This window comes from Sapajus apella, unplaced genomic scaffold, assembly GCF_009761245.1.
Source record: "Sapajus apella isolate SASKATOON/1434 unplaced genomic scaffold, GSC_monkey_1.0 scaffold1, whole genome shotgun sequence".
Taxonomy (NCBI): Eukaryota; Metazoa; Chordata; class Mammalia; order Primates; family Cebidae; genus Sapajus; species Sapajus apella.
In genome coordinates this window covers 43,396,481-43,418,837 of record NW_022436941.1, presented here as the reverse complement: position 1 = coordinate 43,418,837, position 22,357 = coordinate 43,396,481, and the positions used below count along the sequence as shown (strand labels likewise).

The 22,357-nt window shown below is 37.2% G+C and overlaps 1 protein-coding gene across 3 annotated transcripts in view; it reads left to right on the top strand.

Moving 5' to 3' along the window:
- Positions 1 to 22,357, top strand: part of ERAP2 (endoplasmic reticulum aminopeptidase 2) — a 44,739-nt gene that overhangs the window by 15,935 nt on the left and 6,447 nt on the right. For 2 of the 3 annotated variants that reach the window (XM_032275698.1, XM_032275690.1), the window contains exons 6-15: positions 1,525 to 1,679; positions 5,443 to 5,556; positions 6,545 to 6,676; positions 6,910 to 7,041; positions 10,564 to 10,632; positions 12,098 to 12,273; positions 15,335 to 15,414; positions 16,433 to 16,616; positions 20,121 to 20,277; positions 20,728 to 20,912. In XM_032275698.1, coding sequence (XP_032131589.1) covers positions 1,525 to 1,679; positions 5,443 to 5,556; positions 6,545 to 6,676; positions 6,910 to 7,041; positions 10,564 to 10,632; positions 12,098 to 12,273; positions 15,335 to 15,414; positions 16,433 to 16,616; positions 20,121 to 20,277; positions 20,728 to 20,912 — 1,384 coding nt within the window. Of the gene's footprint in view, positions 1 to 1,524; positions 1,680 to 5,442; positions 5,557 to 6,544; positions 6,677 to 6,909; positions 7,042 to 10,563; positions 10,689 to 12,097; positions 12,274 to 15,334; positions 15,415 to 16,432; positions 16,617 to 20,120; positions 20,278 to 20,727; positions 20,913 to 22,357 lie in introns of those variants that run through there. The other variant, XR_004268183.1, reaches the window with a different exon arrangement.

Sequence of the window (22,357 nt, the reverse complement as noted above, 5' to 3'; positions counted from 1 at the left end):
CTAGTGACAAAGCAGTTTTTTTTTTTCCTTTGGGATTTAGGATATACTTCTTTCATGTCCTTTCTCACCTCTTGCCCCCAACTCCAATGCATTTTCCTTAGATAAATTAAAAGGGACCATCAATTGGCATACAGTTCTAGGCTTAAAAAAATTAAATGCTATTTCCAGGGGCTTATTTCGATAGTTCCTGAGTCTCACTCTATTATTATTGTGCAGATTCTATATACCCTTTAGTACAGATATGCTAAATCCCATTTATACATAATTCATTGCTGTCCTCTAGGTCAAAAGCCAAAGAAAGATTAATAATAGCCATCAACAATATTAATGTTGTTCTTGAAAAATGCAGTCTTAAAGAGGATATGGAATATCTTTATGACTAACAGAAAAGAAACATGCAGCTTAAGAAAAAATAGAGATATAAGTACCACTACTATAAAATCATCAATTCAACTTAGAAGAAAAGTCATTGCCACATTTGAAGTGCTAATGAATACTAATCTTTATTACTGCTAATTTAGTTTTTGATTGTGTTATGTATACTTGTTTTTAATCTACTAGAATTAACCAGTATTAACTCCAGACAATGTAATTATACGCCGAGTAACTTGGTTCATTTTGAACTTTTTAAAAATTATCTTTTTTTAAAGCTAAATAGAACTTTTTAGCTGTCAGAATTCAAAGGCCAAATATTAGCCAGAAATTTTTTAACCTACATGAAATCATTAGCAAAGGATAGCAAACAATGTATATATACATATACCTGTATATTTGTGTGTGTTTGTGTGTATATATGCATTAATTTGCATTTGTAATATATACACACACATACATGTAATGCAAATTAATGCATTATACCTGAGTTGTTTAAAGATGATTAGGTTGCACTTTTTCCCCCCACAACACTTTCTTAAGAAGTAGTGGAAATATCAGTGTTAAAAAGAAAATTGAAGTCAGAAAGAATCAATGCCCAGAGCTTTTTCCTCTACTGTCTTAGAAGGACATTTGCTCATATTAAAAGCTATATGTGCTAGAAATATCATCAAAATATTGACTATAGAGATAGCTCCTAAGAGGTATTCTCCTGAAATTAAAATCTTGTATCTTTTTTTTCTAGAAACGAGTTCATTATGTTTTGATGAATCTCAATCATATTAGAAATTATTTGATACCTTTTTAAAAAAAGTTTAAAATACAATACGAATGTTTTTAAATAAATTATTTTCTTGGAAGTAAGGCACCCAAAATATTTTCAGAGTTCAGTACTTTCAGGAAGAAAATGGCTAAATGTCAATAGGTTACTTCATCTACAAAATTCTGTGTACAATTTACTCTACTTGATAATGGGCACTGATTATTTTCAGTGCAACTATAAGACACCCTGTCAATGTTAAGTTGTTCTTGATGTTTTCAAAAAGTCTGCTTACATATACTTAAAGGATCATTGTGTATTTTAGCAGGGAGCTAATTCTATTTCTGGTGTGGGAGCCATAAGAATATAGTATGGTTGTTCTTATTTCTTAGATTTAATTGCTATTCCTGACTTTGGACCTGGAGCCATGGAAAATTGGGGCCTCATTACGTATAGGGAGACGTCACTGCTTTTTGATCCCAAGACCTCTTCTGCTTCTGATAAGCTGTGGGTCACCAGAGTCATAGCCCATGAATTGGCACACCAGGTACTTGGCACTCATGACATTATCTCCATATTAGTTCAAAAGGACATTATATAGAACACTACCAATCTCCCCGAGACAAAATAAATCATATCATTTACCTCTAGAGGGGAACTGAGAGATGACTAAACGTACCACAATATGTCAAGTAGCAGAGCACTCAGTCTCTGAACTATGGTATGCATACCGGAATTTTATCACCAGAAGTAGCCATTACATTTATCGTCTAAAACCTTTCAAAGCAAAGCCTTCAAATGTTCTTTGGGAAAAGAAGGGAAGTGACTGTGCAGACACATGAAGCACAGAATTGGAAATCTTGCAAATAAAGATTTCTGCTAAAAATATTTCTTCTTATATCCCCTGGTACTCTGGCATTCTAATCTAGGGCAAAATCAATCTTCCTTCAGTTGGAGCCTGTGTGTATATGGCCATAATGAAATACTTGAAGTGAAACTTGATGGGCTGATGATGCTGGGCACATTACCTAACTCTCTGAAGTCCAGTGTCCCCATCTATAAAATGAAGTTAATAATAGTCTGTTTCGTAAAGCTGTTGTGAGAATTATAGATAAGGAAAGTGTGCAGGTCACATAGTAAGCACTCAATAAGTGTTAGTTATTAATGATGATGACAATGGCCACTACTTCTATAAGAAATACTACTATTTCTTGTATGTCTTTTTAAAAACGGATATAGTGGTCTGAACACTATACAAATTTGCATATCGAGGTGGTTAGTAATGGCTAATTAGGTCTTTGGGATATATATTTAGTACAGTATGCTATAGACAAGATACTACTATTTCTTGTAGCATAAGGTGTCTAAGGGCCATCTATCAACTCTGTATTACATACAAATGTGGAACTGTAAAACTAAGCCTATAGATATCAGACTATTCCCTCTATGTCATTTCTGAAAACTCTCAGTAATGCAGTAAATTATTAAAGGCACCAAAATTGTCTTTCACCAAGTGGTTGAATATCATTCCATTGTAGAATCTGGTAAAATCTCTTATTTAAAGCATTTTAACTTTATCCTTTATCATCACCACAATAATGTGTTGTTGTTCTTTAAAGCAGTGAACTAAATACTCTATTACACAGAGAGCCATGTTCAGCACTGTGCTTCGAGAACACATGGGCTGCTTCCTCTGGTTCAGAATCTCCCCACTGGCCCATTTTAGGTGTTTTGATCGGGAGTCACCAGGAGCTCTAAAGCGCTTAACTGAGTCTGGGGATTTCTAATCTTTCTGCCCAATGTTTGTAGGGAAGTGCTCTGTGAGCTCTCCCTCTGAGGCTCCATGCTCCCTCTGGCCTTCCCTTTAATAGCTTCTCTTCCACGGAGATGTAGTCAAGTGCTGAAGCAGCAAACAGCACTGGAATTTTTGACCTCACTTTTTTGTCTTCCCATTGATGACCATATTAACATGCCACTCTGTGCATAGCCCTGGCAAGGACTCCCCAGTGCCAACTGTCTGAGCATGGCATACAACGTTCCCATGACCCAGCTCCTTTTTACCTCTCCAGCCTCATCTCTTGCCTATGCCCAAGTTTTAGCCATCCGAGATTACCTGCCATTTTCTGAACATGCCAGGCTGTATCACTGTGCCTTTTCTCCTGCTACCTGATATTCAGCATACCTGAGGACTATTTACAAACTGCAGGAAATGAACATTTCCTAACTGTTCTATACATCGTCCTGCCAAAACTGATTATTTCCTCCTAGAATCCCCTCTGTCCCTGGCAAAGACATCGATCTTAGCACCTGCTTTACTGTATTTATTTGTCTACTGGTGGACCTCTGTTATTTGTGTTGAGGCAGTGGTTATATTACACACATCTTTGTATTTCTAACATATGTCATGGTGTCAGGAATGCAGTAGGTTCTCCATAGATATTTATTGAATGAATGAATAAACTAGGTTTACTAACTGGTAAAGTGACCAGAATCAGTTTATCCTGTACTTCTTACAGTCACCGGTTCTTAAATTGAGGAAACACCTCCTCTCCTTTTCCATGAACGCACTTCAGAAGATTGGTGCCACTTGAAAGTAATCTGAGGGCTGTCAGAAAAGAAATAGTGCTTAAACTGTTTCTAGAGCTACAGACCTATAATTTTCTGTTCTGTAACTATAACCAGGCTCTTCTGAATCTTAGAATCTTATTGTTGAAACTCTGGTCCTTCTAGAGATTGCAATCTTAAAGACATACACTAGATATGCAGTATTAGGCATATAGGCTAAATAAATAAAAAAGCACATGAAAGAATAGTAATATTTGAAATGTATAATACAGATCAAATATAGGTAAGGGTAAATATGTTGATTATCTTTGTGCATCCTTTTTATTTTATTTACACATTTTTTTTTTTTTTTTACCATGTTGGCCAGGCTGGACTCAAACTCCTGGCCTCTGGTGATCTGCCCTTCTAGTCCTCCCAAAGTCCTGGGATTATAGGCATGAGCCACCACACCCACCAGACTTTCCATAATTTTATCTTTTCAGGTTTCCTTTATCTTTCCCATAGCTAATAGCCCATTTCAGTTTGCAAAGTTGGGTATGGAGAATACTTGTGACTTTAAATCCAGAAAGCCAAGGTGACCCAAGTTTGGGAGACAGGAAACCCTGGTTCTGGCTCTCACACTGGTTCTCTGTGACTTTGCTCCACCTTGTGGTAGCTCTTTTCTAGCTATAAAACAAGAAAGACTGCACTTGGCCCCAGAAAACCTGCCTCTCTCCTGCCACACTCCCTTTCTTTAGGGTCAGGTGAGAAATTTGGAGTGCCTGATGGTTGGGACCCCTGCTACATACTAATGTACTCTGTTATCTAGCGTGGTCCTTTTTAGACCACCTCCAAGTTTCCATATGTAGAAGTTAATTTACCTTTTGACCATATGCCCTGACATTAGTGAGAGTATGCATGGGAGTCCCTTCAGCCATAAAATAAATCATGTGCCCTACTGCAACATCACTTTGGCCCAGTGGTAAATAATTAAAATTATTTTCTAAAAATTAACACAAATTTTAAAGAGTCAATGCCAAATTCACGCAGGTTTTTTGTTTGTAGGTTTTTGTTTTTTATTTTTTTTTGTTTGTTTTTTTTTTCCATTTATTTATTTTATTGCATTTTAGGTTTTGGGGTACATGTGAAGAACATGCAAAATTGTTGCATAGGAACACTATTTACACATATTTTAAATCTTAGGCCTTTATTGTTTCTAGTGGCCCACTGGAAGTAAGTTAGGGGCAGAGGTTAACAACTGAATGTCATCATCTGTAATATTATATAACAATCTGAGAGCCCTAAATGAATTCTTATGATTCTCCTAAGTACCTGCTACTTAATGCAAAAAGATGACTTCACCCAGGGCACTTGAGTTTATATTTCTCCCTAGAACATCATCATATATTAAGGACAAGGTGAGATTGTTCTTATTCTGTGGGAAAGAAAAAGTACCTTCGTAGAATGTTCCATCTTATTTCTTCATATTAAATCTAATAGCTAGGAAATGTTGGGCAGATAGAATGAAAGTTGAAGAATTAAGGGCATTGAGAACATGCAAAAAAGGAAAAAAGAAAATCAAGCAAAAATGTGGTGGTGAGAATAAGAAGGCAAGAAAATCAGGAATATTGTACAAAGAAATAAGGGTAGCAAAGAGGGAAGAGAGACACTAACTAATAAAAAAAAAGTTAGTAACCATTATATTTGTTGGCAAAAGTTAATAATTTTTATTTAACTTCCAATAACATTGATTTTTTACCTCCTAGTGGTTTGGCAACCTGGTCACAATGGAATGGTGGAATGATATTTGGCTTAACGAGGGTTTTGCAAATTACATGGAACTTATCGCTGTTAATGCTACATATCCAGAGCTGCAATTTGTAAGTTCACAATTCTGTGTGTCACACCATATAGCATAAGGAATCATCAATTCACTATTAAAATTTCAAAGGAATGTTAAAGAGAAAAACTACTTAATGTTGTGGCTTTTGAACATATGGCATTTTGTTTGATATGCAAAACAGATCACAGAACTGAATGAAACATTGAAGGTTTTAGAAAACGATTAATATAAACCTGTCACCCCAAAGTTTGTGAACAGAGAAGGCAAACTAACCCAAATGTAGAGCTGTGTATGTGAGGTGACAGGAAAGAACGTCACTGTTTGTATATATCCACACAGGAATGCCCATGGCTAGTAGGTAGGATACAGAGTTATTGGCATGTAACCTGAAATCAACATCACTGGGGGTGTACTTTTCTAGAATTTCCAAAGGATCTGCTGGCTTCCCCAAAATGTGTGAAGGGATTTATTCAAGTATGTCTTTTTAAAAATGCATGTGGTGGTCTGAACACCATCTAAATTTGAATATCAAGGTGGTTAGTAATAGTTAAGTAGGTCTTTGCGGTATATATTTAGTCCAGTACACTATAGACAGACATGGATTCAAAGTTAGGCTCCTCTTGTTACTGTGTATGTTCTGAATTTGTGGCTTAATGCCAAAGCTTTATATATTCTCATTTGTAAAATGCATATGCTGCATCTCCCTTGCAGAGGTGTCGACAGGGTTTCAGATGATAGGTCTAGGCACATAACAAGTATTCACTAAATGGAAACCATTATTTTATTCCTGTATTCAAGGGCTGGTACATGGTGAACATTCAGGCAATGTCTGAAGGAATGTTGGATTTGAATCATTTTAAAGTAGAGAAACGGGAAAGGGGAATACATAAACAGAAAGAAACATCTTGCAAGAAATATTGATTGAATTCTTACCTCTAAGAACATCTTACTAAGCCTACTGTGTTTTCTATTGCTTTTACAGTGTCCAATAAAAACTAAAACTGAATATTTTTCACCCTGTTTAGGATGACTACTTTTCGAACGTGTGTTTTCAAGTAATTACAAGAGATTCATTGAATTCATCCCGCCCTGTCTCCAAACCAGCAGAAACCCCGACTCAAATACAGGAAATGTTTGATGAAGTTTCCTATAACAAGGTAGTAAATATCACATGCAGGTGGCAGCTCTGCTTTTAGAAGAAATATAGTAAGGACTATAAAATCAGCAGTTTAAGTCATTGGTGTCAGCTCCTGCTACTTATTTCACTTTTTATTTGTGCATTTTTCAGACATCACACATGTTCCATAAAATTTAAGCTTCCTTTAAAAACATATCATACTACCCTTTTCTTTATCTTTTTTAACTCTTCTTCTTTTTTTTTTTTTCAAAGGGAGCTTGTATTTTGAATATGCTCAAGGATTTTCTGACTGAGGAAAAATTCCAGAAAGGAATAATTCACTACTTAAAGAAGTTCAGCTATAGAAATGCTAAGAATGATGATTTGTGGAGCAGTCTCTCCAATGTAAGTCATATGTTGGGTAACAGCAGACTGTTATTTAATCTCGAAAGTAACAGAATAATTGTGAATGTTTATAAATAGTCATGTATTGTCAGTCAACGATATTTATTCCGCTTGCTAGGTTGTCATGGTCCACAGAAGAAGCACTTCCCTTTTTCCTCTGATGCCACACTAGGATGTCATGCTGGGGTGGTCCCAGGGACTCACTATTTGACCTGACTTTCTTTGGTTTCTCTTCTATGGCTAATCCTATACTTTTATGTTCCCTTGATCCAAAATCTTTAATAACGTTGCAATTTCCTACCATATAACACCTAATCTTCTCTGGCAAATTTTAAGGTTGCAACCTCATTCCCTAATATGTGTTATTTGTCAAGCAAAACTAATACTCTCCCTCATAAGAAGAAATCTTGCTCAGTCCCTATATCATTTTGCCTTTACTTCTAGTGCCTTTACTAACTGAAATGCCCTTCTTCTTTCCAACAATTCAAATGCTATCTTTCAAGATCCAGCTGAGACTTCGCCTCCTCCTTACAGACTGTTCAGCCCTCATTCATTTGCCTGTCTCCTAAATTTTTAGAAGTGCACTTATAATCTGTTCCACATAATAGCACCCTTTTATTGTTTTTATCAGCTCAATAATAATAATGTGCTTAAGAACAAAAATTGTGTCTTTTTTTTTCAATACAATAGCACCTAGCATATGTTGATCCCATAATAATGATTAATAAGTAGTTAATGGTCGATTAAATAACTCATGGTCTCTTTGTCTTTGGGATTCATGTAGATAATAGGAAAGACAAAGCAGAAAAATTCAGTTAATTCAGATGATTCTAATAATTATTAAAATATTTAAAAATTTCCAACTGCAAAGAAAATAAATTTTTTATAGAATCATTAGACCCGGAGAACTCATACCTGCAGGTAGAAGAACCCTAAGTCATTGTAGACAGGAGAGATCCTTTCTTTTTTATAAGCACTTGTGTCCCAGGGGCAGTAATAATACTGCTCAGTATTTATGTAGCAGTTTACAGTTTAAAAAGAACCTTCATGGCCAGGCACAGTGGCTCGCACCTGTAATCCCAACACTTTGGGAAGCCAAGGCAGGTGGATCACTTCGGGTCAGGAGTTAAAGACCAGCCTGGCCAACATGGCAGAACCCCGTCACTACTAAAAATATAAACATTAGTTAGGCATGGTGGCGCCTGCTTGTAATCCAAGCTACTTGGGAGGCTAGGGCAGGAGAATCACTTGAGCCTCGGAGGCAGAGGTTGCAGTGAACCAAGATCGCACCACTACCCTACAGCCTGGGTGACAGAGTGAGACTCTGTCTCAATAATAATAATAATAAATAAGAATCAAAGTTAAAGAATAAAAAGCACTATCATGTGCATTATCTCATTTAATATTTTTGCACCCTTATAAAGTGCCTTTATGATCCAATTGATATGTGATTTTGTAGTTAAAGAAATAAACTCCAGCAATCAAAAATCATTTTACAGCTCCAATTTTTTACTTGCATTTCTTGAAAATCCTGAGACTATTGAAATACATAGTTCTTAGTTATAAAAATACTTACAGACCAGGCGCGGTGGCTCACACCTGTAATCCCAGCAATTTTGGAGGCTGAGGCAGGCAGATCGTGAGTTCAGGAGATTGAGACCATCCTGGCCAATGTGGTGAAACCCCATCTCTACTTAAACACAAAAAAAATTAGCTGGGCATGGTGGCACATGCCTGTAATCCCAGCTACTCAGGGGGCTGAGGCAGGAGAATCGCTTGAACCCCGGAAGCAGAGGTTGCAGTGAGCCGAGATCATGCTACTGCACTCCAGCTGGTGACAGAGGAAGACTCCATCTCGATAAAAAAAAAAAAAAAAAAAAAAAAAAAAAAAAAAAACCTTCTAAATATCTTATAAAGATACTCTTTACTATCCATTTCCATCACCCACTGTCGGTGGTCTAGATGATCTTTCTCCATGCTTCTGCTTAGGCTTCTCAACACCAAGTATAGTGTTGCTTCTCTCTCTCATCCCTCTCCTGTTCCCTCTCCCTTGCTTTGTGTGTGTGCCTGTATGTATATTTGTAGACATCAGTTTAGCCTTTCTCCAACACAGAAGAATCTATCATTTAGTGTGGATACTGGTGGTAGAGGGTGAGAGTTAAAAAGAAAATTTGACACTTTGGGAGGCCGAGGCGAGTGGATCGCGAGGTCAAGAGATCGAGATCATCCTGGTCAACATGGTGAAACTCCGTCTCTACTAAAAATGCAAAAAATTAGCTGGGCATGGTGGCGTGTGCCTGTAATCCCAGCTACTCAGGAGGCTGAGAAGGAGAATTGCCTGAACCCAGGAGGTGGAGGTTGCGGTGAGCCGAGATCGCGCCATTGCACTCCAGCCCGGGTAACAAGAGTGAAACTCTGTCTCAAAAAAAAAAAAAAAAAGAAAATTTGACCAGCAATTACCGGATCATTTTAGGCCAGCAGTATAGATTCCTGTGTTTTTTTTTTTTGTCACATCATGCTTATAATCATCTCAAAAGATAAAGTAATCATCATTACCCCAAGTTTATAGGTGAGAAAACTGATACTAAGAGAGAGATTTGCCCAGTCATCAACTCAGTGACAAAATCAGTACTTAGTTATTCTTTAAATTATGTAACAGCTACTTCCTAGTTATTAAGAAAAGTCCCCCGCCAGTCTTCCACTAAAGGTCCTAGATTTTAACCAACTCCCTTCTGACACCAAAGGGCCCTGTAGTATTAAAATAATAAATTACTGAAAATATCTTGCCCACCATTGTGTCACATAAAGTCAATTCTAATACAAGTCAATAGCAACTTGAGAATGAGAAGAATTCTTTGCTGTTATTTTTCATAAGATCATTTAAAGGCATTTGAGAACCTTAGCACATATTTCATTTTTTCTCATTTGCAGTGGCCCATAGAGCATTAACCACAAGTTATTCAAGGGTCGATTGCCAAGTTGGTGGTTTTCTTAAGTCTCATTTTATTCCCAGTTAGTTCGAAATATTGTATACTCATCACATACTGTTGTGATAGGCACTGTAGGAACACCCAGGTAAGCAAAGCAGTTTCCCCTATTTCAAATAACTTGCAATATGACAGGGGAGAGTTGATAGTACTAGACAGGGTTGCCTACGTGCTATATAGGGGCATGGGTAACATGCATAATGAAATAATAAAATAGGACCTTTCTTAAGGGAAAGAGAAGAATTGGATGGAGAATTCAACAAATTGACTCTTCCTTAGAACAGTTATTGACTTTACTGAACTTTTAAAGGAAACTTTACATATGCTTATATATAAACAAAGAAATCACTTTTGTGTACTTCTATCCCAGGTCACTGCAAAGATACCTCTTTTTTTCATTTTCACGTTCATTATTGTGTCTGGATGAATTACTTCATATAGCTATTTTAATAAATGCCCGTATCCATGGCTAACGTGCACGTTTAGCTAACTAATGGTGCCTACATGGCAATACTCTTTTGTTCTTGTTTTGTAGAGTTGTTTAGAAAGTGATTTTACATCTGGTGGAGTTTGTCATTCCGATTCCAAGATGACAAGTAACATGGTAAGGATAAAGAGAGTCACAGAGTAGAAGAGATCTGTGGAATAGCCTGGCCCAGAGTGAGTATGATCTACAGAGTAGCCCAAAGAAAATAATCTTTTATAGAATCATTAGACCCGGAGAACTCATACCTGCAGGTAGAAGAACCCTAAGTCATTGTAGACAGGAGAGATCGTTTCTTTTTTATAAGCACTTGTATCCCAGGGACAGTAATAATACTGCTCAATATTTATGTAGCAGCTTACAGTTTAAAAAGCACTTTCATGGCCGGGCACAGTGGCTCACACCTGTAATCCCAACACTTTGGGATGCCAAGGCAGGTGGATCACTTCAGGACAGGAGTTCAAGACCAGCCTGGCCAACGTGGCATGCATAATGAAATAATAAATACACTAAAAATACAAACATTAGTTAGGCATGGCGGCGCCTGCTTGTAATCCAAGCTACTTGGGAGGCTGAGATAGGAGAATTGTTTGAGCCTGGGAGGCAGAGGTTGCAGTAAGCCAAGATCGCACCACTACCCTACAACCTGTACTTCTTAAAAGCTGGAGTGGAAGCTTTTAAAAACTGGAGAGAAAGACAGACCCCACAATTTTCTGTAAAACAAAACTGAAGGGAGAATGCTTGGGGTATATAGGGGGATGATGCTGTTGCTAGTATATTTTTGTTGTTATAATTCAGCTTTCCCACAACCCCACTGCTAGCTAAAAATATCTCAGCTCAACATGTTTTTGAGTGGTTACTACTGCATTGGCATCTCTTAAGCTCTGAAAAATCCCAAAATAAGTATGCTGTTGGGTTTGAAAATACAGTATATAATTTTCTTTTTCTTTGCCTCTGGGAAGTTATAGAATCAATCCAGGAAAGAGGGGGAAAATCATCACAAGGGAAAAATGAAAAACTTTTTATTTAAAAAAAGAGTCATGTTAATCCACTAAATAGTGGTTTCTCAAGGAAGATTCAGCATCATCCAGTGATCAGAAACCCATGCTAGAAGCACAGCAGCTAGAGGTTTTATTCTCTGTTCACTATACCTCTATTGATATTAAATTGTTCCATTGAAATATTTAAAGCTTCCCTAAAGACAGACATTTTCTTCCTAAACCATCCCTCCTATATTCTACTGTTATTATAATAGAGAGTTTTTGTTTGATTGATTGTTTTATTTTGTTCGTTTTTGAAAGGGGGCAAGAAAAAGACTCCAGTCTCAATTTCCTTTTCACTGGCTTTTCCTGCCATGTATTAACCCTATAAAATCCCGTATGCATCCCTCATTCAATTAAGTTGCAGACAGTAGCCCTGGGATAGCCATCCCTAATCCAGTTGCCTGGATTGCCCTTCCTGAGATAACAGTCCGAGTCTTCCATTCCCCAAGCCTTGTTTCTGACATCCAAGGAGATGGAAGTTTCTGATCTGTCTTTGGATTGTCTCTTTACTCTTGAGTTATCATAGTCACCTGTCATTTCAGCTCACCTTTCTGGGGGAAAATGTGGAGGTCAAAGAGATGATGACTACGTGGACTCTCCAGAAAGGTATCCCACTCCTGGTGGTTAAACAAGATGGGCATTCACTCCGACTGCAACAGGAACGCTTCCTCAAGGGGGTTTTCCAAGAGGACCCTGAATGGAGGGTTCTGCAGGAAAGGTGACTACTTTTCTTCTTTTGGTCTAGCTTATCTTGTCTGAGTTTCCTCATTATTTCCTTAGCTTTCTCTCAGCTCCTCTGGCAACTTTGTAGAATGCTAGTTCCCTATAGGAACCAGAGGCCTAAAGTAGACTTGATAAGATTTAAAGAGCTTCACATGACCCAGACTACTTTGTTCAGCAGCACCGTTCTTAGTGATTCCATCAGACTTGAGAACCTCAGCTCTAATGCTGATGGTTGGTAAACTTATGTTATAATGCACTGACTTCCAGGCCCTAATAAATCTTGTGATTGGTCTATACCTGGGAAGTATGACAACTGTCCTTCTTCTCATCAGAGAAAAGATACCCCTATGTGATAAATTAGATGCTAAGATCTCCTGTTGCCTTTCATTTTTCAGCAATAAACTATAAATATAATGTCTTAAAACATATGATGTTTTTAGTAATAATAAAAGCAAATCCAATTAAACACACTTGTCATCTTGTTCACCAGCCCATCCTGAAAAAACCTAGTAAAGACTACTGGAATCAAGTAACACACTGTCCACGTTTATCTGAACTATTGCTACTAACCATGGGTTCTTGGGCTGTCTATGCAATAGAAATTGACATGAGGCCAAAAGAGTTTTCCCAGACAAGGCTTCATTGGAGCTTATGCCCAGACATAAGGGAGGCAGCATGAGAGAGAGAGAGAGAGAGAGAGAGAGAGAGAGAGAGAGAAAGAATGAGAATTCCTTGACTGATTTTTCAAAAAGAGCTGGTAGAAACTTTTCATTAGACAAAGGAATTGGTATTGGGGTAGGGTATGCAGTTTGGACTGGGCAAAGCACGTGAGGGATAAGGTATGCAGGTAAGCAGTACCTGGTTGCTACAATTATCTTGAGTAATGAGCTACCTGGTAATCTGGCTAGAAGCAACAAGGCTGAAAAGTTGTTCAGCATTCCTTCCCTAAGCCGGACACTCCACAACCTTGGTTATCTCCCAAGGCTAGCTCCTGGAATTAAAATGAATGTTTCAAACATTAAATTAAAAGGCATGGTCCAAACATTATGGCATCAGTGAGGTAGTGGTATAGGTTTGTGATCATTGGGGATATAGGAAAGAATGCTGTAGTGGAAGTGAGCTGACGCCAAGCCCCCTTCCTGCTCTGTCTCATTGTTAGCCCTGTTAGTAAGATGAATAAGGTTAATTTAAAATGAAATAATCCAAGTGAATCTTTTCTGGTTCTTATGATGATAATTTCATTTTTAAAGAACTTAGCTATCAATTCTAGAATTTTTCTGAAAATTGGAAACAATTAGAGACCTTTAACACATAAAATTACTAGGGCATTTTAGGGGGTTGTTTAATCAGTTACGCATTTCCAATCCAATGGCAACTCTTATGGCACTTCTTACGTATGCATCCTTCTATTTTTCTGTGTGTTGTTTTGAAGTATGAACTTCAGAGAGTTTAGACAAGTTTCAGCTTGGTAAACCAGACTGAATAATTTAATGTCTGCTTCATTATTGGGAAAGCAGGACTCACAATTATGTAACTTATCAAAATGTCATGAGAGAGTTCAACACTGTGGCTGACCCAGAATAACAAAGATCTTCTACAATAATCTGTATTTTTCCTCCTTCTGGGACATTATTTAGACAATTTTTATAAAATGATGGCCCTCTGATTCATGCCTATCCAAATTCATGAAGTGCTATTCTCCCTGTCTCTACCCCCAGATGTGTTTATCTAGAAAAATCCCTTTTCTTCTGGAGCCAAGATGCACTGATGGATCCCAATCTATTAAGTCTTAGATATTCATCTATGTGCGTTTTTTCTTAAATCTTCTTCTTTTTTATTTTTTTGAGACAGAGTCTCCTGGAGTATGATACAATCTCAGCTTACTGCAACCTCCGCTTCCTGGGTTGAAGCAATTCCCCTGCCTCAGGCTCTCAAGTAGCTGGGATTACAGAGACCTGCACCACCATCCTTGGCTAATTTTGTGTGTGTGGGGTTTTTTTGTTGTTGTTGTTTGTTTGTTTTTTTTGGTAGACATGGGGTTTCGCCATGTTGGTCAGGCTGGTCTCAAACTCCTGACCTCAAGTGATCCGCCCGCCTCAGCCTCCCAAAGTGCTGGTATTAAAGGCATGAGCCACCGTGCCTGGCCTTTTCTACCTTTTTGTGTAAAGATTTCAGGTTTTCTGGTTAATTATCAGTACTCTGGGGGTAGCACGAGGATTATTTTTCCTGACCCTTACTAGACTAGAGAGAGTCAGAGTATGTTGTCTCCTTTACTGCTTTACATTTTTCTAAGGATTAATGGACACTTCCTCACTTACTCTTCTGTCTGTTTTATACCTGTTGGTGTTATCAAGCACATGATTTTACATGTGCAGGATTACTGTAGCTAACATGGCTTGATTTAATAGAGGAAATAAATTGTAGAGGCTGCTAGAAAGTTAACCAGAAAAAGATAGCCAATTTCTCCTATTTACTACAGCAGAGCCATTGAAAAGTAACTGAGACCTTTTCCTCTAATCCATTCTGCTTTTCTGCTGTCTGGATTTAGCTCTCCTACAGGTCCTAGGCTGTAGCATTTTTGACTATTTATTGCAGTCATTCAGCAGTTGGGAGGTTGGATGTGAGTAGTTCTGTTGAACAAAAGGATAAGTAGAAAATTATACTGAAGTACGTTCTTTACTTCTTAAGGCTTTCCCTACAGCTTTGGTGTAGTTATTTGAATCAGTATCAGGCTGTCAAGAGTTTTTGAAAATGTGAAAGGAATATTGGGTTTTCTTTCTCATGCAAACAGCAGAATATGTTATGGTATGAGATTACGACAGCAAATGGCACAAGTATTTGTGGCAGAGTTCAACCAGGTAGATATGGCTGCTCCTTTATAAGTATAATGGAATCCATTTTTGCATACTTAAGGGTATGCTAGTCTTAGCCTATAAAATTTATGGGACCACTTGTGGATGGTGTGAAGGATGATGGGTACTTAGGGGCCTTTTAAATGTGAAAAAAATCACAGCAGCATTCTTTTAGTCTGTAACTATCTTTACTCTCTAACATAGGTACCTGTGGCATATCCCATTGACCTACTCCACGAGTTCCTCTAATGTGATCCACAGACACATTCTAAAATCAAAGACAGGTAATGAACTAATTAGCCAAACAGGCATTTCAATGTTGAAATTAAACATGTGTTGGGCTATTTGAGGGAAAGATAATAAATAAATCTAATAACAAAAGATTTATATTTGAGGGAAGTTGTCATTTATCCGTATGTTATTTACTAAAATAACTCTTTTAGTAAGAAAGTCTGGATTTTTCATTCAGTAGGAAGTTCTCTTGTGCATTTATCATTTAGAGATAGACTATTTACATCAAGAAATGACAGAAATCTATCTTATGTCCTATAATACCCACTAATCCATTTTTACAGGTTATACATGAGGCAAAACATGTTCCGTGGAAAAAAAGCATGTACTTTAAAATTGATTGCTTCTGGATTCAAATCCTCACTCTCTCACCTATTAGATGTGTGACCTTAAGAAAATTTACAAACTTATCCTGAGCTTCAATTTTTTCATCTCATGTTGGATAAGCACTAAGCCTCACAGAATTGTTGAGGGAATATTATAATGTAATTTTACCCCTGAGTATAATGTATGCTGTATTAAAAATACATAGTATAATTTTAATTTTCCTCTAAACACTTTAATAAAATTTGAGAGGTTTTTCATCACAAAGTCATGCTCAACCTGGAGTCCTTCTTTTACTGAAATGAACAAATGTATCACCTATTCACTCATACATATTTCAATGACTAGTGACTAAACCTTGAGATAAGGATACCAGCAAATGAAGTCAAATTCCCGTCGTGCTAGTCATCTGGCTCACTGGGCTGTTGCATGCCTGTTAGACCTGCGTAGACAATTTTGGAGAACAAATTCAGCAGTCCTATTTCTATGAATTAACTTATTTATAAATTTAATAAGGCCATCATCCACAAAAGAAATCATCCAGTGGACTATGAAAATGGATATCATTATGACTCTCCCCAGACTTTGTCTTCCCATTGATTTATAAGTGATTGGATTAACAGTTGTGGAGATGTTCCTAATGTGTATGTTGATAATAAAATACCTATACCAATTTTATCCTCTTAGATATTCTGGATTTACCTGAAAAGACCAGTTGGGTGAAATTTAATGTGGACTCAAATGGCTACTACATCGTTCACTATGAGGGTCATGGATGGGACCAACTTATTACACAGCTGAATCAGAACCACACACTTCTCAGACCTAAGGACAGAATAGGTCTGATTCATGATGTGTTTCAGCTAGTTGAGTAAGATAACATTTCTTCTGTCTTTGTGGGAAATGACTGATCCATAACAAGATGTGCTAGACTTCAATATCGAATGTTCAGCAGTGGTCATTTATTAGATATGGATTTGAATAGAATTCAAACACTGACCACTAGGCCAAAGGCTACCCACTAATAAGGTATTTTGACTCATACAGTGTTTATAAATATAATCCAGTATTTTAAAATGTGGATAACTTTACATAAAAATCCTGACTTTTTGACTCTCTTTAAAATGATATTTGGCAACTGTGGGTCTTTATCCTGTGGGCCCCAGGACAGCTGTAAAGGAGGGTGCAGTGGGCCAGACTCTATTTAGGCGGCACCTACTCTCTCCCAAGCACCAGTCTCAAATGGCCTGTTTCATTCACTTCGTGTGGACTCTCTAAGTATTTGACTTTTTGACCCCACATTTAAAATGTATTTATGATAGTAGCTGCTACACCAAATACCTGTGTAATCTCTTAAAGAAAAAGCATAAATATAGTCGTAACCTTTATAATTTTAAATGGATTGTTATGAAATCTGTTCATTACTCACACTGGAGAAATTAGTATGAAATTTGTAGGGAAATGAAGTAACAATTGGCTGTTTGCTTTTATTACTCTCTAGACTTTCCTGGAAGGACAAAGTGTTTTCTTTCCTTTTCTATTTCTATTATCAACAGAATAATGTGTAGAATAAATCAGGTCACAAGATCACCATTGGGTGGAGGGAACTGAGGATCAGGAAGAATATTGTATATTGTAAGCTTTCTCTGTTCTGAGAATTACTGTGATGCACTCACTTTACTCAATGTGACATATAATTTCCTTTCAGAAGCTTGTTTAGTTCAAATTGAGTGAAAGTGACCAACAGGACATCTCTTAGGTAACGTTTCTCGGTACACTAAAATCCTCTAGTTAGAAAGGAAAGAGGAAGTGAGGCTTAATCCTCAGTCCCATGGGTCTCAGGAACATCTTGGAGGCATAGCTCATTAGAGGCCAAAATTAGGAAAAACACTATCCTACATATGAGTGAATGCATGAAAGGTGAGCTAAGAAGCAGGCTATTGTTAGTTCAAGGTGGTTTGCCTGCTCAAAGGAGAAGCTCTGAGTAGACTGAAGAGAAGGTAGATTAACAATACAAGACCAGGAAAATAATGGAGAATATTGAGAACTCAGCAAATTAACCTTTTAGGTAGTTGTGAAGTCTTTTTTGCTGTTGCTAGCCTATGCATTTATGATTGCCTAAATTTAGCAGGAGGAATAACTTGCAGTTATTGATGCATTGTTAGAAAACCAATCATCTTTTCTTCACTAAGCAGACAGATTAATGAGGTTAAGAATACAAATTTTATATGAAAACAGAAGATTTCAAGTACTACCTCTTCACTTACTAATTTTTTAAGCTTAGGCAAGTTTTTTTTTTTTTTAACCTTTTTAAGCCTAAATTTTCCAGTCTTTAAAATTTTTGTCATAATAATATTTAACATACAGGGTTTGGAGGATTGTGTAAGGTAATGAAGATAAAGGAGGAAGTGCAGTACCTATTCAATAAATGTCAGCTGTTAACATTATTAGTATTATCTAATACAAATTATTTGAAATGTTATCAGATGAATAGGAAGAGGAGGTAACAACATAGAAAAGTACATTTCAAATAATGTGAAGTTGGGAAAAAACCAGAATGTAAGTTTGTGTATTATTATGTTTGTTTGTAACTACATATGAAAAAAAATAAGTGCAAAGAGGAAACAAAACCTGAAGGAATTATTTTAAAATGCTATTGGTGAGTGTGCAGGGTATTGAAATTATGAGTCTTCTCTAATTTCCAGTTGTTTTATAATTTGTTTATATTTACTTATATTACTTTTATAACGAAAGTAATTTGTATAAGGAAACAATTTAAAGTTCTCATAATAGATAAAACTAAATAAAATATTTTTACTTGCTGTTCTCTCTCAATACTATAAACCACCTTCCTCCTTGCTTTATGAAACATCTATTTAAGAATTGAAGGAGGTCAGGTACGGTGTCTCATGCCTGTAACCCCAGCTCAACCTTTGGGAGGTTGAAGTGGGCAGATCACTTGAGGCCAGGAGTTTGAGACCAGCCTGGGAAACATGGCGAAACTCTGTCTCTACTAAAAATACAAAAATTAGCCCAGTGTGGTGGTGCATGCCTGTAATCCCAGCTACTCGGGTGGCTAAGACATGTGAATTGCTTGAAGAGGCTGAGGTTGCTGTGAGCCAAGATTGCACCACTGAACTCCAGCCTGGGTGACCAAATGATACTCTGTCTCAAAAGACAAACAAACAAAAACGGAATTAAAGGAAACAATAGTGATCATGTTTAGTTTGGAGACAGAAATTTTTTTTCTTTTTAATTAAATTTTTTTTTTTTTTCTTTTGGTAGAGACAGGGTCTCCCTATATTGTCCAGGCTGGTATTGAACTCCTGGCCTCAAGCACTTTTCCTGCTCAGCATCCCAAATTGCTGAGTTTACAGGCATGAACCATCATGCTTGGTCTAAATCAATCTTTACAAGAGGTGATACTATTTAGTTCTTTAGTGGACAAGACATGGTTACCCGTTATCCAAGGGCTGGCTCCAGACCCATTCTCCTAACCACGACACAACACTGTCTCTTTTTTCTTCTTCTCCTTCGTCTTCCTTTTATTTATTTATTTATTTATTTATTTTGTGTGTGTGGGTCTCGCTCTGTCACCCAGGCTGGAGTACAGTTGTGTAATCATGGATCATGGCTCACTGCAGCCTCAACCTCCTAGGCTCAAGTGATCCTCCCATCTCAACCTCCTGAGTAGCTGGGACTATAGGCACAGACCATCACACCCAGCCAATTTTTAATTATTTTTTGGTAGAATGGGGTCTGCCTATGTTGCCTAGGCTGGTCTCAAACTTCTGGGCTCAAGCAATCCTCCTGTCTCAGCTTCCCCAATTTCTGGGATTATGGTTGTGAGCCATCACACCCAGCATGGAGACAGAATTTGGTGCAAGAATGGATATCTATTTTAGTTAGGTTTTCATAGGTTTTAAATGTTATTTAAAGACATGAGCCTTGTATGAGTTAAGTGGAATTGAAATGACAACTTCAATTTGCTTATAGAAAAAGCTATATTTGCTTCTTTTAGTCTCACATCTTGAAAATAAACCCCCAAATTGGTGCTTCAAGAATATAATTTTATTTCTCAAAGGTACAATCTAACCAAAATTGGATACAAGTAAGTAGGTATCAATTTTTACGGTTGAGCTAAAGTTTATGCTTATATATGTGTTTATTCTTTAAGCTAAGCAAACATTCAGATAACATTCTGTGCCTTGCTTGAAGCACAGCTGATGAGTGGCAGAGCTAAGATTTAAACCAAATGGTCTAGCTATAATGACCTACTTCTGTTATTTTTCTCTATTTCATATTTGTTTTAATGTTAAGAATATTAAAAACTATAAGTTATGCACAAACCACTGACATTTGTTTTATACCTCAGTGCAGGGAGACTGACCCTAGACAAAGCTCTTGATATGACTCACTACCTCCAACGTGAAACAAGCAGCCCTGTACTTCTCGAAGGCCTGAGTTACTTAGAATTGCTTTACCGCATGATGGACAGAAGCAATATTTCAGATGTCTCTGAAAACCTCAAGGTTTGTGTTGCTTTTAGAAAATGCATTAAGTAAATACACAGTGTCTGGAGTATCAATGAGGCTCAGTCTGTTTTGTGTGAAGTCCTTGAGGTTAAATCATAAAGCAGCTTGGGAGACTGGCTGATAGCATGTAATGGTCAATGACCCTTGTTCTTTATCATTGCCAATTCTAAGAGCTAGATAACAGGATCACGTGCAAAGCATCTCTACTAAAGTTGATTTTATTTTATATCCATTGATATTGCCCTTTCAGGTAGGAAATTAAAAACAGAGTTTTTAATGCAAAAACTCTGTTTCCTACGTGTGGTAGGTAGGAGCCAGAAAAAGAGAAGAAAAATACAAAGATACATTATTTAGGCAGAAAGTTTAGAGTTGAGCCCTTTAGATGGGCAAGAGCTGTGTGAAGAACTAAATTTAGCCTCTCTGTTAACCATCTCATATTTTCTGCAGCGTTACCTTCTTCAGTATTTTAAGCCATTGATTGACAGGCAAAGCTGGAGTGACGAGGGCTCAGTCTGGGACAGGATGCTCCGCTCTGCTCTCTTGAAGCTGGCCTGTGACCTGAACCATGCTCCTTGCATCCAGAAAGCTGCTGAACTCTTCTCTCAGTGGATGGAATCCAGTGGAAAATTAAAGTAGATCTAGACTTCTGTCCTACTCTTTGTTCTTTTCTCTTTGATGTAAAAGTCTTTGATCAAGCAAGACATTAGATCTAAAACCTTTTAGTGAGAATGGAAAAAAAAAAGCATGCTGAGAATTACAAATCCTGTTCATGTTGTAAGTGCTCAATAGATTTTGGGAAAAGCAAAGTTTAGGTGTCTGTGGGGAGACCTAACAAACATTGGCATGATAACAGAAAGATAGCCATGTAGTAGAGGCAGGGAAGCCCAATCTCCAAAAAAGCCCATCTTTTTAAAAATAAAAAAGATGTTAGAAGAAGCAATATGAAATATATATGCAGTTAAAACATTTGATAAAACTCATTTTAAAAGAGGGTGTGTTACTTTTTTAAAAAATGTGTTCACTGCCTTATCAACCAACGCTAAAGGTCAAGCCATAGCCCAAGTCATACCTTTGATTGGAAATGGATGACTTTGGCCATCTAAATGATGTGAATGGTGGCAAAATTAATTCTAGTGATGAATGTAATCAGGAAGATGCCCAGCGATCAAATGCATTATGTTGCAGTTCAGTTGAGCAGCTGTAACCCAAGATACTGACAGAAGCCACTCAATCTTTTTAATGCAAGCCTTGATTTCTGTCCAACACATGCCTTTATATCATTATTTTTTAAATCTGACTCTAGAGTTGGATGTTTTAGGAAGTCAAATTTATATACGAATTAAGGAAAGTTAGTGTTCTTAAAAGAGAAGAAAAAATTTACAATTTTGGTACCATGAAATGTAATGGTGTCCATTTTTCCTGTGCTGGCCAGGTGCAGTGGCTCACACCTATAATCCTGAATTTTGAGAGGCCAAGGCGGGTGAATCACTGAGGTTAGGAGTTCAAGACCAGACTGGCCAACATAGTGAAACTCCTCTCTACTAAAAATGCAAAAATTAGCCGAATGTGGTGGTGCATGCTTGTAATCCCAGCTAGTTGGAAGGCTGAGGTGGGAGAATTGCTTGAACCTGGGAGGCAGAGGTTGCCATGAGCCAAGATTACTTCACTGCATTCCAGGCCAGGCAACAGAGAAAGGCCCTATCTCAAAAAAAAAAAAAAAAAGAAATCTTCCTGTGCTAAATTGTTATAAGATGGTATCATAACTTCTCTCCTTATAACTAAATCTCAGTGAGACTTTTGAAATCCTTTCTTAAATTTTTCCTTTTAAAAACGTAATTCAAGTTTTCTTCTTTTTGGACTTTTTTCCTTGTTGGGATTCAAGCCTGAAATCAGTTTTAGAAAAAAAAATCTTTTTTTAATTTTTTAAGTCTATTATTCTCTTCTTTTTGTTTCTGTTTGAATGGGTTGTACAAATGAAACTAAAATGTAAACATTCTGCTGCCCTATACAACATAGAATAGTATTATTACATCTTTATACTAGTTACAAGAAGGATCATCTTAACCTGCAGTAACCC